The sequence below is a fragment of the Centruroides vittatus genome, unplaced genomic scaffold (assembly GCF_030686945.1).
Source record: "Centruroides vittatus isolate TY-2023 unplaced genomic scaffold, ASM3068694v2 scaffold_1152, whole genome shotgun sequence".
In the NCBI taxonomy this organism is placed as follows: Eukaryota; Metazoa; Arthropoda; class Arachnida; order Scorpiones; family Buthidae; genus Centruroides; species Centruroides vittatus.
The window spans coordinates 2,746,203-2,765,767 of NW_027122670.1; the positions used below are offsets into that span (position 1 = coordinate 2,746,203).

The following is a 19,565-nucleotide window of genomic DNA, read 5'->3' on the forward strand; positions in this document are numbered from 1 at the left end:
TTAAAAAAAGAATAGAAAATAAAATATTTAAAAATACAAAAAATGAAACTTTCATACTCTCTTTTTACGACCGTGAACCTGTAATTAATTGAGTTCTCGTTAATAAAAAATTCTTAATAATTAGTAACTTTATTGTGATTGAATTAAAAGAATATCCTTACTTCGTTTGATTCTAAACCTGATGACGATTCATCCTGTAATTAGAATAAATAAATATTTTGTATTAATAATTGCAATATCATAGAAAAAAAATTCTGTGGTCATTTCTTATTTAATTATTTTAAACTTGTTTGAATATCAACCTAGACAGAGAGAGGGAACAAATTATTTGTCTACATCGTTGGTATCAAACTCATAAGATTCCCCAGAGCCCAGAGCCATAAGATGGCCTACGCTCTGGGGAATCCGGGATCTCATCCTCACGGTTGGGTCGAAAAGTCCTCAGGAAAGTTTTTGGGGGTAGTCCGACTGGATATGCCGCCACCGTCCCTCGCCACTTGGCAGCCCCATTGTGAACTTGGTTAAATCTATAATGGGTTTGCTAAAAGAACCCTCTTAGTGCCAATAGAACAAAGAGTTTTAAAAAAGCTCTCTTCTGTATATTCTGTAGCCATATCTTTGAGACAAGAACTCGCCGAAAGTAAAAATTTATATAGAACAATAAACTTTTTATCCACCGACTTCAAATTTAATTATCAATACATTACATTTATTTTTTTAAATTTCATTTTATTATTTTAATAATATGTGTAAGCTTGGGGCTACAGGCCGTATTGTAGAGTTTCCAGTGTCGCATTGCGGGCCATGGATCGCACGGAAAAAGAAATTCGGCTATTTTAAACAAACTTAAAATATTTTTTATAAATTAGTTTATTAATTCATTGAAATTTTTATTGGAATAATTCGTAAATTTCGCTTTTAAATTTTAATATTGTAAAATGTAAGTTGGAAATGTTGTTATAAGAAAATAATATTTTATAAATCTAAATAAACTTGATAAAATCTTACTTAATTGTACTGTGAGTGAGTACACGAAAAATGGTATGATGATATGATGACTTCGTGTCAAATAGATATAAAGTAAAGACAAAACAAGAAATTAAAAAATACGTATCGTTTCCATATATTAAATGTTACGAGAAATACCAAAAAGTCGTTAGTGAAACTTTAATAAAATTAGCCTGTTTTTTGGATTGGAACTATCTGAACTGATGAAAATTGGATACATTGAAAAAAGGGATCGGTTAGAGGAAGAAGGAGTGGTGTACAGATTACAATGCACGTGCGGAGTCCCAAATTTTTATGTTGGAGTTGAAGGTTAGACTGTCGGAACATCTCGCCGCAGTACGTTTAAGGGTCAATACTTTCCCGATTTTTTGCATTGTAATGTTAATAATTGTCAAATTAACGTTAACGAAGTAGAAATTGTGTATAAAGAAATAAAGACTGTAAAATGGAAATTTAAAGAACATTTTGCAATTGTTACGCAAAGTAACTCCGTAAATTTAAATAATGGTGTGGTGCCAGCGGAATGCTGGGTAAACTTTGTCGGATATATAAACAGTAAACACGGAGTAAGAGATTGTAATGAATAGTTATTGTGATTGGCAAATTGAATCATATTGTGCATTTTGGAGCCCTACTGAAAAGGCCAGTGTACTGGCGAAATGCATTTCGGGATAAATACGATGTAATAAAGTGTTTATCTCTAAGGAAAACTGGTATGTTTTTTAACCTTTAATTCTAATTCTATTTCATTTAGTAAATGGTTTAGAGTTCAGTTTTTAGGCCTCCGTAAGTTAGAAAAGAAAGAAAATTCGTATTTTCGTTTACTCACTCACAGCACAATTAAGTAAGATTAGCAAATTCTGGCTCCATCGTTTTAAATATTTTAATTTATTTTTAAACTTGATAAATATTTATCTGAAATGCAATTTCAGTTAAAAATTTCAATGAAAATTAACGAGTCGGCAATATTTAAATAAAGTAACGGGTAGATTCGTTTTGTTAGAATTGTGCACTTTTACGTCAATGTGACGTCAATATACATACAATGAATTCGGTGTTTGCCATCAATCAAATGTCACATACACCTAATTTATATTTCGCTGGTCTTATTCTTAGCAAGAGCTTTCGAATTTTAAAACATTTGAACAACATTAAAGAATTATAACTTCTCGTAAAGGTTGGTTTCAATTCTTTAATGTTGTTCAAATGTTTTAAAATTCGAAAGCTCTTGCTAAGAATACGACCAGCGAAATATAAATTAGGTATATGTGATATTTGATTGATGGCAAACACCGAATTCATTGTATGTATATATTATATATAGGCCTAAAGGAAGAAAAGAGAACAATGCAACAATAACAATTGCGAAATAGTTAGATTCCGTAAAAATAATTTTAAAAAAAAACAAAAACTAATAATAATTTTAAAAGAAGGCTCTATGAACACACAGAAATTATAAAATTAAAAAAAAGAAAACAGAAGAAATTAATAACAATGGTTTGCAAATACATAGTCTTAGTACTGAATTTTAAACAACAGAGGAGGGACACACAATTACAAATTAGAAACAAAAGGGTGAAAGGGAGTGGGGATGAGAAAGTGCTTTGGAACTGAAGTGGTTAACTAATATTGGATTATTTATACAGTTTTTGGGAAGATTTTTTTACAGAAATAGAAAAAACCGACGATTAATAACAGAATTAAGTCACCAAGATTGTGATCAAAATAAAGAAACTAGTATCAACAAATCTCGTTTTCTCTACTTTGAATGATCAACAAACGAAGTGCATCAAGATCACATACATTTTCAAAAATAAATGACACTTTGAATTAAATTTATGAAAAAAATAATTTACCGATTCACTAGATACTTCATTGTTAGAAGCCATTACAACGCCGACAACTGAAATATATATTTTTAAGGGTTCAGTTTTAATATGTAATAGCATAAAATTCAAATATTCTAGATTGTTTTTCGAAACTGTACGGAAAATAAGATATGAATTTGTTCATATAAAATACTTACCCAGTAGAACTACCAAGAGAGCAAAGCACAAACGAATTGTGAATTTCTTCATGATGAATATTGAAGTTTGTACTTCCAAGTGGAATTTATAATGGTCCTGATGTTGATGATAATCCATGTTCCTCGCATTATTACTATTATTATTTGACCAATTAATGATTTTATTTGTACAGATGACTGAAATGAAAAGAGGAAAACGAACAAATTTGTTCAGGCTTACGTTATTTTTTAAATTAAAATTAAAATCAGAAAAGCATGTTCGGTTATTTCCCAGATATATTTCATGATAACTATGCAAAAAAATAATTATATTATTAAAATATATTGTTTATAATGAGAAAGTAGCATTGAGTAGTTTTATACATATTATTATTATTTAAAGAATGGATAAAAAAATTCAGCAACGAGTTACTTAACTTTCCCGGCAACATTTGGTAACGCCATCTGTTACGATATTTTATTAAAATAAACTTTTTGCTATTTTATAATAATTAAAAATATAAAAAGTTTAATTTTGAGGATGAGTTTTATAAAAAATTGTAAATGCTAATAGGGAGTTAAAATCGTCATTAAGTCTGACATTCCTGGAGATACACACGACCTCTTTACAGTGGCGTAGCGAACATAACTGGCGCCCGACACTTTATTGGCGCCCCTCTTCCCCCCTCCAGAAACACATATAGTTTGTCTCGGAGACCATTTGGGCGCCTCTCTGAGAGTGGCGTCCGGTGCATGATACACCCCCTTGCACCCCCCTCGCTACGCTACTGCCCCTTTATCTCGCCTTTAATCACCAAAATTTAATAACATCAATATTTGGTTAGCGATGCCTCTTCTATTTGATTTACATAATTGTTCTTTCTCAAAATTTGATCGATCAATCAGTAAAACTTTGCCATTTTCCATTAATTGCCAGGAGGAATCCGAAAATGCAATGAGGGTCCATTGAAATGTAAAAGATAGGAGTCCACTACACGTTTTCGATATACAGAGAGGTTAAAGTTACCGTGCCAGTGTTTTCTGATGCCACTAAGTTCGCCTAATGGAATTAAGGGGCAGGGATCAAAAATAAAAACAGCGTTGCGTGCGTTTAACGGAAAATGGGCGCGAAAAACGAACTAGACACAAGAACAAAGCAGTCGATGGAGATTGCTTTGTTATAAGGTATATAGATCACCTCTTCTGTACTTAACAAGTGCAAAAATTGTTTTTCTTTCCAGCTCCGCCTAAATTCTAACGCAATACGACATAATCACGCGATGTAGCGTATATGAAATTACTAGAATATAAGTCGATTCGTTTGACTGCATTTTATATATCCATCATAATTTTTGTTAGAAGCCTTAGTTTTTACAATTTACAAAATAATTCAGAATATATTCGCCATTCTCATACCTTTTCTATTAATAAAAATCTGTATTTGTTGTAAACATTGCTAACACAGCTTGAAAAAAGTATACATGCTAGTTAAATAAACAATTAAAACTTCAAATAGTGATTTTAAATTACTTCCTGTCAAAATATAATTTCAGATTTAATAGTTTATTAGAAAATAAGTCTGTTTAAATGCATTTATTTTCATTTTAAGAATTGTAATAAAGGCAGCCATCCTCATCAAATTATCATCTTTGTATTGAACCGTGGCATACGTTAAGTACTGTCCATACTAAATACTCTCTCCAGTTTTTAATACAACAGTTTAAGCAAAAGCACCATCAGCTCGCGTTGTGATTGGTAAAAACTTGATTAATGGAATTTTTTTTTAACTCTTTCCGCCCTGTGGGCACTAAGAGGGCCTCTTTTAGTAGGCCCATTATGGGTTCGGCCAGGCCCACAATGGGGCGACCGGGTGGTGAGGGACGGGGCCCGACATATCCGAACGGACCACTCCCCGAAAAATTCCTGGGGATTATTCGACCCGATCGGATTCGATCCCGGGTCCCCCAGAGCAGTAGGCTGCCACCTTGACCGCTCGGCCATCCGACCGTCTGATTAATGGACTGCCGAGGCTGGACTTCCTTACTTTAATACACGTTATACTCGTATTTCACTCGAGAAAATAAATTAATAACCAAAGTACAACGTTTCTGTCTAGTGTATTAAATTAAAAAACAAGTGTCTTATTATAATTCAGGCTGTAAGCTGCCATGGCATGGCCCATAGCAAGAAGGCTTACGGCAAACTAATCTATTAAGCTACTTGAAATTATCAGAACTAAAGAAAGAAACTGGAAGGGAAACGAGTCTAATTAGTCCTGACATGTGGCTAACGTTACAACTCGATTGCGATATGTGACTGAGAGTGGCAGAGTTCGTCGAACAGTTCTTTTCAAGCTGATGCGACAGTGATGCCGTTAGATTCTAGCAACAAAAATTGTAACTACTCTTGAAACTGTCCCTAGTTTTCCCGTGTCGAGATAAATATGCCTGAAAAAATTTTATTAATTTCTAACTCTGTACGTTTCACTCGATTGCGTGCATTCGAAACATCCTCGCTATAAAGCCATATTGGATTCTTGCTGAATCCACGGCAGCGCTACGTAGAGTGGGAATTTCCGTCTCTAGTTCATATTTTTTCTATGTTTACGATTTACGTTTCTCCTGAATCTTACTTCGATTCCTATTAATATCTATCTTGACATTAGTAGTAAAAATATTAAATTACTAAAATATTTTATATACAGAATTTCTTGTTTTTATTTTTAGTACTAAAAATAGTTTTTTTAATAAAAAAATTTATTAGTCAGGCGCAATCCCACACTGATATTGATTCTGGGATTGCGCCTGACGAATATGCTGGACACACAAAATTTTGAAAGCCTAAATATGGGCCAATTTTCCGTAGAAAAATCCTTGTCAGATAGTTTGAACTGCCTTATTCCATTAAACAAACCTCAAATCCGAATGGACAATTTGAAGTTTTCATTGATGTAGATTGTCATTATTAAAGTCAAACCTCACTTTTCGAACTTAATTCATATATTGTTTATGGGAAAATTTGTTTCGGTTTGAGAACAATTTGTAGGAAGGAATTAACAAAACTTTACTCAAATTAAATAACTACTTAGTATTAATAAACACCTTTATCCGGACCATTCCCGGCTTATACTCTAAAAATATACATATTTTACACAGAATTTTTTCTGGGCTCTGTTAACTATTGCATTTAGGCCCAAATCAGTTTAACGTAATAACACGATTACTCCTTTCATAGCGCCCTTGTTTTTAACTTATATTTAAATCTGAGCTCATTGAATAGAATCATGGAATCAATTTTGCTTATAAAGCATTTATTTCAATAATTTTACAATTCTTGAACTAGACGAATTTAGGTAAATTAAAAATAGATATAACACTAATAAATTAAATTTCAGAACAAGTTTATTCAAAAATTTATATACAACTATTTATAAAATACTTTTACAAGATAAAATGATTTTAAGATCGTCAATCACCTTTTTTCCCCATAGTAAAAAAAAAAAAAAAAATTACATTGTCTTCTAAATACATAGAGATTCTAGATAGCTTGCTCTGTTATTTCATATTTGCAATAAGTTTTTCTTTATGAAATTAAATGTGTAAAGCTCAATAAAATAATAAAAAATACCACATTACGTACGAACAAAATTTCTTTTATTGTTTTTTTTTAAATCTTTTGTAGAATCACAGGCACGTAACAAATCCTTTGTATGGACGTTGGGTAGAAACGGAAGAATTTCTGTGAAGTCCAGCGGTGACATAAGTTAGAATAATACAAATTTTGAATTAGAAGAAAAATCGAAACGATACAGTGTTTCATTTTATATATATATTTCCTCCCGTTTATGAATGTCAAATGCCTTAAAAATGAAATGTCAATTGTCTATTCCAACTAAAATATTTTGCTGCATGGATATTTCATTAACACCAGATTACCCAAATTTTTTGCTGGTTCACAAACGTTGGGGCATTGACCTTTTCGGCAGAGAGTGTCCTTCCATTTCATTCATTTTTACATCTGTATAAAAAAAATTAGCACTCTTAGACAATATACTTTTTAAATTTACTAAAATTAACTAATATCAATTTTTAAACCTTATCGTTTTAGAAGTAGCCTTTCTTTGATGATTTATTTATTAACAACACCCAGAGGAAAAAATTTATTTCATGTACAGTACAGTACATTAGAAAATGTCACCAGAGAGCAGATCTCCTCCCTCAATAAATAACAAGATCCATAACAAAAAAAGATAAAATCAACCACCATAAAAAAAATTTATACATGTCTTTTTTTTTTTTGTGTATTCTATTTAAAATTTTAGACTCGTCTTCAATAACTACACTTTTTAAAAAGTAAATTGTGTGTGTTGATATTTCTTGGCTAAAGGTCAGATTTCATTCTGCTTCCAGTTGCTTAGTTGTAAAAATGGCTTGCTTTACAAGTGAAGAACTTATCAAAAATTACAGAATACCATCCAATTTTATCATCAGAAATAGAGAAAGTGATTACAAAAACAGTAAGCACAATTACTTTCATTTATCTGAAAATTTAGAGGACATGGCTAATGTCACTAATACAAACAGTCCTTCCCAGTCAAGAAGTAAACTTTGTTGGTGTAGAACACTGTGTAAGATATGTCGATTCCAATCTTGGCCATGTTTACACTCGGTGATTATGAGTCCAAGTGATACAGAAATCAATGACGAGTTTATGATGATGATTGGTACAGTACAGTATATTGAACAAGATGATTACTGTCAATAACATCCCAAACATTTTTATCATTCTGGATGCTTTTCAAAACAATCTGTTTGAAGCTTCTTTCAAAATATTTTATGCCAAGCACAACATAGTATATTATTATACATTAAGTGCAGGGCATTTAATGGGAGACAATTTCATTCTCCAACACAATAAATTTTTGTATAAATGTATTTGCCATGTGCTGAAAGGCAATTATTTACAGAGAGAAACCAAACAACTTGAAGCTTTTATTGCTATAATTTACGCAAGCCGTATGAGTGGTTACAGAAACATTTGAGTTCCATTAATTTTCTGACCATACTGACACAAAGTGAAAGAAAAAAAGTCTTCTCATTATTTTGCAAAAATAATTGGTCTCTCTATTTTGACATAAAAGCCACCCACTCATAACAACTCAATGATAAATTTGCCTTGATTTCAGCAGTATGGAACAAATTCGTTGAGAACTGTCAAACTTGCTATAAGCCAGGGCCAAATATAGCCATCGAATGTGAATTTATGCAATTGTATGCTCTCCAAGCCAGATAAATATGGCCAAAAATACTGGCTTAGTGTGTGGATATTGGAAATCCATTTATGAAATATCACATTTGGGAAAGAATGAGTTTGTTCAGACAATCAACATTGTTATAAGTTTGATTGAAAGTAATTGTCCATGGTAACATTTCCATTTTTTAGGTAATTTCTATGGAATTAAAGAAAAAAGTCATGTTGGAACAATGAATAAGGTATCTCTTTGCATTCTTTACACTGTAAAGCATAGAAAGAACCTCTATTCAGTATGAAAATATTGAAAAATGATGACTTGACAATCACTACTTATCGGAGAAAAACATCATTGTTTTGAATTCCTTTGATGTATTGCTTCTATTATGACTAGTAAAAAGAAACACCCAAAACTGTATTACATAACACAAAATATGGTATTGGTATTGTGGATAAAATGGCCATACAATATTGTCAAGGCATCACCTAGAAGCTGGCATGTGCATTCTTTTTATGATACAAATGCATTTATTGTGGCAAAATCTAATGTCTTATACAAAAATTTCTTGAAGTTAATTTGCACTGAAGTTCACAAGAAAATTATTTCCATTCCTCCAGCAGTGTTTAGTGAAAAAGACAATAGCGAGGTTGAGGCCAAAGTTTTAAACATGTACGTCTGACGTTCAGTGCTGCTTTCCCGTAAGCATAGAAGTTTGACAATAATGTTTGGAAAGTCAGTGGAATCATGCTCGACATTCCAAACGCCAAATGCCATTGTCAAACTTCTAGGCTTACAGGAAAGAGGCACTGAACGTCTGACGTACACGTTTTTGCATTTAAAACTTTGGCCTCACCCTCACTAATGATGATCTCAAAGAAACAAATAGACATGAATGCCAAGCATCAAAAAATTGTACAAACAAATCAACACATAGATGCAGATGCTCAGTGTGAAAAAAGCTTGTCTGCAATTTGTGTGAAAAATAAATGTAGGTATAAATATAATGCAATGAAAAACTCAATATTTCAATAGAAGATGCTCAAAAATTCAAATTATAACAAAAATAGTGGGGACAAATTGTCCCATTTGGGCATTTAGTAGAGAGTAAGTCCAAGTGTCCTAATATTAAACTTTCTGCTGTAATAATTTATAAAATACAAAAATCACATTCATTAAGACAAATAGTTATTTCAATGCATATAACAGCACACAGATATATTTCAGATTATGACAACTCCATTTATCTTGTTTTACAACTAATTAAATTTTAATATAAGATTAGAAGAAAAATATGCTAAATCTATAGGAGTAACAGTTATCTTTATTAGTGAAATGGGGCAGCAAACTTTTGAAAAACATCTTCAAACCATAAAAATTCAGAAGTCCTGAAAAACATTTTACCATTAAAAAACTTGACTCCTATAATTTTAGTATTTTTTCTCCTGATATTATAATAGAAAATGTATATATTAAAAAAAAACTAACTTTCTTTAAATGACAATCATAATTCTCATCAATAATAGGTTGAATATTAATGTCTTATTTCAATATAATAAAAAAGTTTTCTCAAGTGTTGTCAAAGTCAGATTGTTATTTTATGTCTTGGGTGTTATTTTTAGTTATAGTTATTTTCTTTTCAGAATGGAAACTCCTAAAAAACCCTCAATGTGCTAAAATTCAAAAAGAAAAAAGGTGAAAAATACTAATTTGCATCGGTGACTGATCCCGTGACGCACACACATGTAAATAGGGCAGTGTGGAGCTACACCGAGAACAAGATAAAAGACAGCACGTTCGTCCAGCAGTGTGGTGTAACTTCTGACAGAGACTTGTTGGGTGTTCTTAATACGCTGATCAGTGTAAGAAACGTATACTTTCTTTGAGAATTTTTTGGTGGAGATTTGATTTGATTTGATATATATGAAAAAAGAATTTCTTTGATTAATTGTTCATTTTTGTTGTTTGACTTTTTTTAGAATATTTGAAATATAATAATCCAAAACAATAAATTGACCAGTATTATATAAATAACAACAGTTAACAAGTGTATATAATTACAAATCCACAACACTTATATTTTGTTCCCATAAAGTCCAGGCCTGGTACCTTAAATTAAACCCTAACTTGTGTAATCCCACCTTTTGTGTCACATGGTATGTTAAAATTTGAGAGAGAGAGAATTTCTGCATATAAATCCTCCTTAAGTGTTAAAATATCCAACAAATCCCATATAGATTTTCACGTAGGATAAAGTAAATTAGAATGGAATATTTAGCTAGAAGAGAAAATATGCCTGGTTTAATTAATATAGTAGTAAACAGATGAGAAAATTTTTATTGTCAAACAGCTTTACTATTTTTATAATCTCTTAAAGTTTTGAAATCATTTCTAGGAAGGGTTGATTATTGTCTTTCAAAGAAAACAATTACCAAAATTTAGATGTAGACTAAATTTTAAGGTGTAGTAAACACACAAAACATCAAAAAAAAAATCTCAACAAAACTGTCAATAGTATTATTTATAAACATTCAACATTGAAATTCTTAAGAAATCCATATTTCGAAATTATTATTTGTATAAAAAAAACATTAATGAAGATATTTGAAATTAAAAAGTGCAATATAAATATCAGAGCATAAAAAAATTAAAGTAACAAATTGTAGAGTTTATGTAAGATGAATTTAAATTATGTTTTAAAGCATTTCTTCACTGTTATAAATTTATTGACAAAATTCTCAAACTGTCATAAGAGGAGTTTAGTATTCCTGAAATACTTAATTCAGAGATGACAGATATTCCATTGCTATCATACTTATTTTTTAATGATAAACATTAATATCTAAGATTCTTTTTCAATAATTCAAATTATATTTCTTAATTTAAAAAACTTTTTTCAATAATCTCCAAAATTTTCAAGTTTGTTCTTACATATATTAAATCAAATTCTTGAGTATTCAGAAATTAAAATTATTTCATTAACTAATAAAGTTTAAATATGGAGAATGATCTGATCTATTCTATGAAACTATATACAGTCCACAAAGTGGCACAATATTGGAGTTTTTCTGCTCAGATGGTTAGAACTTGAAAGCTTTTAGAACAAGTTTGGAATTCTGCTAATTCATAAAGTCAAAGAATCAAATTTTGAATGGACATTTCTTATAGTTTTAGCCCCAATAATGAGCCTGAAGGCTCAAAAGTTCCCAAAGACTGAATAGAGAAACCAAAACACAATTTAAAAAAAAAAAACTATTTGGATGTAAAGAACTCTAGAATAATGAATTAAATTTTCAATGTTTTCATCAACCAGATACAAAAATAATTTGTTTCTAAATTTTTTTGTCCGATGAAGATTATTATTACCAAAATTGAAGACAAAGTCTGCCCAAAAGGAACCACCATTTATTTCTTGTGTTCTAGACTATACACATTCATGGTGACAGACCTTTCTTTATAGGTTACATGCCACCAGAAGTTAAAAAAGAAATTCAGAGATGAAATAGGACTTTTTTAACTTCTGGTGGCATGTAACCTATAAAGAAAGGTCTGTCACCATGAATGTGTATAGTCTGGAACACAAGAAATAAATGGTGGTTCCTTTTGGGCAGACTTTGTGTTTGTGTTAACATTAAATGATAAATGTTTAAATGTGCTAAATTGAAGACAATGTGCTAAAACATTTGTTAATAAAAATACAGTCAGACTGGTAGAATGGTACAAATATCTTCACACGGTTCATTGGCACATTGCTAGTGTTCCAAGTGTAACTGCAAAAGGCCAAAGCAAGCCAACAAATCACAGGAAGTTCATTACAGAATATGAATTCAACAAGATTTGTTTTGATACAGTGCATTCTAACTTGAAGTGAAGTACAGAATGTATCACTAAATTATCTATATTTCTAGTCTGTAGTTTTTAAAGATATTTGGTATTATATCAACAATTCTATTTTACATTGTAAACAACAGTTCCATATCATAACACTTGAAAATCATTATTCCAGAATCAAAAGAATTTTGAACAAAATGAACTCTTCTCTAGTAATTTACACGACAAATGTTATTATGTCACATACTAGTAGCCTGGGATGCTCCCTAGTGGGTGGTCTAAGCAGCAGTGTCATTCCATGGTATAAATAATAAATTCATATTACAAATAAAAATAATAATATACTGAATTTCACATGGCGTACCCTACTAAAATGCAAAAAACTGCATCTAAAATAGTACAGTAGAAGCCAAGTTCTTCAGGGTAATCCTTAATCTCCTCTCCCCATGGGAGGAATTTTAAAAAATCCCTTCCTAATGTGCATTCTCATGGCATACCCTACTAAAACGCAGTCAAAAATGCAAAAAACTGCATTTACTGTTATTTTAATATTGTTACGCAAAAAACTGAATTTATTGTTAATTTAAATAATAGCTAGGGATGCCCTTAGTGGCCGTTTTTGGCATACTGTGATAGAGACTGCCCAGTTTTTCAGATTTATATGGTAGATAAATAATATGAATATTTATGAAGTTTTGTAAATCACTATTTTGCTATTGTTAATTTTCATAGGTTATCAATCTATTATTTGTTTACAATTTTGTCTACTATTTCCTTTGAAGTTCCATAATTTTTAGTAACAGGCAAAAAATAAGTTATTAATCCTATAATTAAGTCTTTTTAAAAATTCCATAGTTTCCTTATTACTGGTATAATCTACTTGATTGCTTATTTTTTTCACCAGAAAAGTAGTGTTAAAAATATTAGCTTCTTATTTCATTATATACTATTTTCTTTGTTATTGAGCTGTAAATATTTTTAAGAATAATTTTATATTTATTTCTGAATCTATAATTTTCTTGAGAAAATGCATATCATGTTTTTCACATTAAAGATCAGTGTTAACAATTTTTGAATGCATTGTTATGTCTTACACTATCGAATGTCTTACTTAAAAATTTTGACAATCTACAGAAAGAAAAAACATTTGTGGAAAGGTAAGTTCCTTTTGATATAAAATTAGTTTTTGTTGGGATTACATTACCAATAATTTGCTTATTATGGAACTAAATAAACAAAAAACTCACAAAAAGTTACTCTTTTGTGATTTCAAAATTTAATGAGAATGGTTAAACTAGGTTAGAACATGACTGGATAATAATAATCTAAGTCTATTTTCAAACCAGTGTTTAAGATGAAGGACTTTTTCAAGATTATAACTAAAAATGCTTATGTAGAAATCTATATCTTTCTTTATATTTTAACAGCAAATTAAAAATGCATTTTTACTAAATATATTATCAAAATTTTTAGATATACGTGAATTAGTATTTAAAAAAAAAAATCAATCATTCAACAAATTAGACATAAGTATCAGTAAACAATTTTAATTTTACTACCATCTTAAAAAAACAAAAAAAAAAACAGCGTTCTAATAATGTGATTTTGTGTTATGACAAAACTGTAATACAATATGATTAGTAATGTAAAAATAAATTGTTGTTAATGAATGCTGCATGCTGAAGTGCATAGCTTGCTTTAAATAAAATATATAAAAGTTATTCAGCCTCATGCAGTGAGATTAATATTGACTAATTTACCACACTTTAGCAGTCTCTTCTTCTGGTAAAGTTATTCTTGATGTCCCTTGGTCTATACCAGGGTGAAGTCCTTAATATTACAAGAAAAAATCTTGTAGTGGGTATTTAATTCTTAAAAATTATTTAATTTACATTTACCATGAATAAATTGTTAAAGTATCTTTAGAAAAATTTACCTGGTAAAGGTGGTGCTGAAGGTGATGTCAAATTAGCCAAAGTATCTGTATTTAAAGTTGCACTAACAGTAATAACAGGCATCCCTGGCAAACTCAAAGCAGTTGTAAGTGGAACTGCTGATGAACTGATATTTGTTTGATCTAAAAATATTAAAAAATGAGAGAGAGTAACAATAACTTTTTAAATTATAATTTTATAAAACATACCTCCTATATCAGAATTTGCTTCAATCTTTTCTACTGGATATATTGGTGGTACAGTTGTTATTGGAACTAAAATTAAAAATAAACAATTTATATATATCATTTAAATATTTAATTTCAGCTAAGATATGTTAGATAGATATTATACCTGGATTCAATGGTGTATCTAATTTTGCTTCTTCATTTAGATGTAATGCATTAACTCCTTGGATTACATCTGCAGTTGTTAATGGAACCTAAAAAATTGACAGTAGATGTATCTTAATTTATTTACAAGAACAGAAAAAACATTTTTTTCTTGCATTAAAAGAATATAATCTTATATTTAAAATATTCATATAAGAATTACAAATAAACTATATATTTGTTTAAATTTCAATCTTTTTATCTATTTTTTACAACTTCTTTTCATTATGTTAAAAATTTTTTCATGGAATTGGGATTAACTCTAGTATTATGCAATAGTTTTAATACTTTATCTGTCTGTATAAAATATGATTAATTGAATCTGAATAATATACAATAGGATTTACTTATTGCAATCAGTTATCAGAATTAGAACATCTCAAAATATAAAAAATTTATCCTTTAAAAACATACAGATTATACTTATAACAACTTAAACAATATTGAAGATTTATTAATTATTAAATTGTTTTAACATATTCTCTTAATGCCAGAATCAATAACCAGAATTTTCACAAATTTGAATCTTCCTGCTTCATGTTATCAGTCAGTTAATTTTATCAATCTCAAAGCAATTATAATTATAAGCCTATACAGTTTTTGAAAAATATAAACTTTCTATAATATTTTTAAAAAGTAGCTTTCAAAAAGTTTTAGTAAAATAATTAAGATTTTTATACATCTATTCAAACTGTAAATAAATACAATGAAGAATTGAAAATATTAATTAAAATTCAGCTTTTATATTACCATTATTAATAATATTTTTCCATTTTTATTTAATGTCAAAGTATCAACTTCCTAGCCATAAGAATAAGTGTGAGGTGGTAACAAATGTATATGAGACCAGCCTATTGGGGTAACATATAGTAAAGATCATGTGAGCCCAGTTATCATTGTTACTGCAAGGCTCAGAAGGAACCAGAAATGTCTGGCTAATGGGCTCTGGTAAAGCTGTGACAGACCCAGCAAGCCAACAGTGGATTCTTCTTCAGCTAAAAGAAGAAAGTTGAACTAATACACACTATGAAGGACAGAAATTTAAATATACTAGGGCTAAGCAAAAGAAAATGTTTAGACACACATTATTTCCAAAATATAGCCAGATTATTTATGGCAATTGTGTGTGTCTATTTGCTTAGAAAGGGATTTACCACAACAAGGGTCAGACAAAGAAGAAAAAAATTTTATTTGAGCAATCTTTCAGAGAAAATCTTTTAAATAAAATTTTATTGGGCTGCAATTTGAAAAAATTGTAAATCTATAAATTGCTACTGTCATCCATCTATTGTTAATCTTGAGACCAGATATGAAAGCCTTAGGGACAGGAGGCCCCATTTAACTATATACAAACTTTTGATGCAAACTGAAAGTCACATTATTTCAATTCAAAACTTTTCCCCTGAAAGCAGTTAACAATAGTCATGCCAGTCATCTATTAAAAGAAAAGTATGATGTACAGGGGCAAGACACTACTAATTTGATAAGGAGAGCATAGATTTTAAATAAAATAAATTAAGAACTGCAGTCCAGCATTGTGACAATGTCACAATAAATAATTGCTTATTTTATTTGAAATATAAATCTTTTCTAAATTCACAGAATATCTAGAGTTCCTTTTGAAAGGCCTTTAACATAGTGTAAACAAAAATAAAGTTTAGACTATTAGAAAGATTAAAAATTAATAAACCACAAATTGAAATGATTAAGAGCAGATACAAAAAGTGTGAAAGCTGTATAAGAAAAAATATTGTAGCATCCTATCCTCATTGCTATTCATAACAGCCTGGAAGAGGTAGATGAACACAGAGAAGAAACAGCAGTATTTGCAGATGATGATGTAATCTAGGCAAACACACAGGTGAAATGCCAAAAGAAAGTAAGCAAATGGTCAGTATCCAGAAATTACAGGCAAAAAATTAATTCAGCAAAAGTAAAAAATGGTAATTAGCTGAAAGGGAAAGACAACAGTAAAATAATGCTAGGAAACAAAATTTAAAGATGCAGACCATTTTAATCACTCTGCAGTGACCAACAAATATATCAGTCAAGGGCAATCGTGTGGCAGTGGTAAGGAACGGATATATCCGTTAAATTCTTTTGGGGGTATTGCCAAAAACTACCGTGAAAAAAAATTCACATAAAAAATGAATTATGTAACAATAAAAAAAAGACTTTTCTTTACTAGACATAACTGTTTACAAAATCTTTTTCGAAACAGTAATGAGACAAAACATGTGAAATATACTTTAAAAATTTCCCAGTTTATTCTCCAATAAGAAGATCTTCCACAAAAAGATCATTGGAGGTGAGAATTAAAGAGCACAAAGCTATAACAGATATACAACTACACTGGCACAGTACGCTACAGGCCCAGATATAGAACCATTTTTTAATGAGGCCAAAATAATACAAACGACACTGCAGCCGCACCATTTAAGACGGATAGAAGCGATATGTATACATAAAGTAGCAAAGGAAGAAAATGATAATTCTTCTTTATTGTTAATACATTTATCAGTAGCCTGGCAAAAGCTGGTCTATGATACATGATAACAAAGCCATACTTCCATCAACTGCGCATGCGCAGAATGATGAAGACGGCACGTGTTCCTGTAGAACTTTTGGAATTCGTTTTTTGAAAAGATTCTTGCCATCGAATAATTTGTCCGTTATCTGTTCACCTGAAGAAGAACCCGAGGTTCAAAAACGTTAGTGAAGAAAGAAATATAGCAAAATTAGCACTGTTCGGTTTGAGTAGAAGTAAGTCTGATAAATTACAGTGTCTAGAAGTTTTTGTATATTCTCCAATACTTTGGTTTTGAGTTATTCTTATTATTTCTTTATCAATTCTGCCATGATTTTAACCTTTCAACAGTGAGATAGTCAGGTATGGTGCTACCCCGAAGATTTTATAACAGTGTTCATGGATTGTTGTAAGCCAAAGACATTCCTCTCAAATGCAAAAAACACTCATTTAAAATTTACTTTATGTGTATCCTTACTTTGCCTCAGAAACTTGAACAGACACAGAAAAAGGAAAACAGAATACAGGCTATATAATGAAATTTTTGTAGACTATATTGGGAAAAACAAAAGGAGACAAAATGCAAAACAAGCAATTATTTATTGTGACATCATCACAATGCTGGGCTACAATTTTTAATCATATTTTAAATTAAATAAATTTAAAATATACCCCTACCTCAAATTAGTAGTGGCTTGCATCATACTTTTCCTGTTAGCAACAGAGTCATGCCAGTCATCATCTAATTCCTTTCAGGAAAAAATTTTTGAATTGAAATAATGTGACTTCCAGTTTGCACCAGACATTTGTGTATAATTGGGGCCTCCTACCTCTAAGCTTTCCATATATGGTCTCATCTTTCATCTATCTAATGGCATTCTTGAGATTAAGGAAGGACAGACAATGGAAATTTATAGGTTTACAATTTTACAAATTGCAACCCAATTATTAGAGAAAAGCTAGATGAATTTGACAGTTATTAGAATAATGATGTCAAAGATTGATAGTGTCAAATCAAAAGACTTTCTTGATGATTGAAATGGTATAGAGATTTAAGGAGGATAAATAAAATAATAGCAAAGTGCCAAGAGAACCACAGGGTGATTATGAAAGTGATGGAGCAATCAGGTGAGCGAGGATATTGAAGAATTAGGAGAAAATAAGAGAGACATTGATAAAAGACAGTGCGGAATGATAGAAAGTAGTGTAAGGATCTGACTTGTCTGACTCAATGGGATGTTGAAACAAAACTGAGCTTAATTGAATGTCAAATCATTAGAAGCTTATTGGTGGTATCCAAATAATAAATACTTTCATGTTGTATATTAATTATATTAATCCTTTTACCAGCACAAATGAGAATTTTTTGTGCCTGCTATTTTCAGTAAGTACAAGAAATTCTTGGGAGAGCTGGTATGACTACCTTGACATCATTAACCTACTGCCAGGTTTTACCAAGCAAAAACCAAACCATCAGCAAAAAGATTGAAGTCAAATACATTAGATGATAGTTTATAAATAAATTTACATTAAAATAAACTGATGAAACATACTATATGACTAATCCCAAAAAAATCTTTATTATGCAAATAACTTCGAAATAAAATAGTCCACAATAGAACAATGCAATATTTTCTCAGTAAAAAATGTTAAAGCATGGTCGTTGTTTTATTTTATCAAGTTAAAACTAAGTAAAATCACTTCTTATTTAGTGCAGAATCTATAATTATTTGATTCTGCACTAAGGAATAATATTCTTCCTTCCTTAATTTTAGCTTCCAATTAAAAAATATATTGAATACTATTGTGAGCCCGCAGGTTTTGAAGGCATAAATTCGAGAGTTTAAAGGGGGTTCATGACCCCCAAGTTCGATAGGAAATCGATCGGATGTTGATTACACATCTGATCCGATCAGAAAGAGAAATCAAAAATCCAATGCCTGGAAGTTGGCTTCCCCCACTCCTGACACCAGTGTGAGATAAGCAGAGGGTTTCCCCTGATCCTCTGCTTATCTCACACTGGTGTCAGGAGTGGGGTGAAGCCAACTTCCAGGCTTTCGACAGGTTTGTCCGCCGATAACAGGTTCGGCTTAGACAGGTTTAGGCAATCAAAGACAGGTTTTGGGACGATTTAGGAATCCCGTTCCCAACATATAATTCTAGGATAAGCTAAGCTAAAGGAACATAGTACAGAAAAAGAATGGAAGGCGAAAATCCAAGAGCCACGCTTGGAGGACTAAGCACTTTGGTTCCTTTGCTGCCAGCATTTACGGGACAGTCAGAGGGTCTTCGCATAAGCGAATTTTTCGAATCCTTAGAGGATATAGCCAAGTTAGCTGTTTGGACAAAAGCACAAATGCTAGCTGTAGCTAAGCTGAGACTGATAGGGATAGCTAGGGAGTTCGTTAGAAAGGATCGGCGTATTAAAACAGTGGAAAACTATGATGAATTTAAGAAAATCCTAATTGAACGCTTTGTCAAAGATCCTTTTCCGGTTCGTCTGAGCAAATTTTACGCTTGTTTTCAGCGTCCAGATGAGGACGTTCAAACCTAAGCAGTTTCAGTGGCATCTACGCCTTCTTGCTTTATTTCTATTTCAGCTGCGAGGGCTTGTAATCTA

At 30.8% G+C, this 19,565-nt stretch overlaps 1 protein-coding gene across 2 annotated transcripts in view; it reads right to left on the reverse strand.

Annotated features, from left to right (window-relative positions):
• Positions 1-6,649: 6,649 nt before the first annotated feature.
• Grasp65 (Golgi reassembly-stacking protein 2) overlaps positions 6,650-19,565 on the reverse strand; it is a 41,862-nt gene continuing 28,946 nt past the window's right edge. The window contains exons 7-11 of one of the 2 annotated variants that reach the window (XM_067284199.1): positions 14,381-14,468; positions 14,236-14,301; positions 14,029-14,169; positions 13,853-13,922; positions 6,650-7,030 (exon numbers count right to left, since the gene is read on the reverse strand). In XM_067284199.1, coding sequence (XP_067140300.1) covers position 7,030; positions 13,853-13,922; positions 14,029-14,169; positions 14,236-14,301; positions 14,381-14,468 — 366 coding nt within the window. In that variant the 3' untranslated portion in view covers positions 6,650-7,029. The remainder of the gene's footprint in view (positions 7,031-13,852; positions 13,923-14,028; positions 14,170-14,235; positions 14,302-14,380; positions 14,469-19,565) is intronic. The other variant, XM_067284200.1, reaches the window with a different exon arrangement.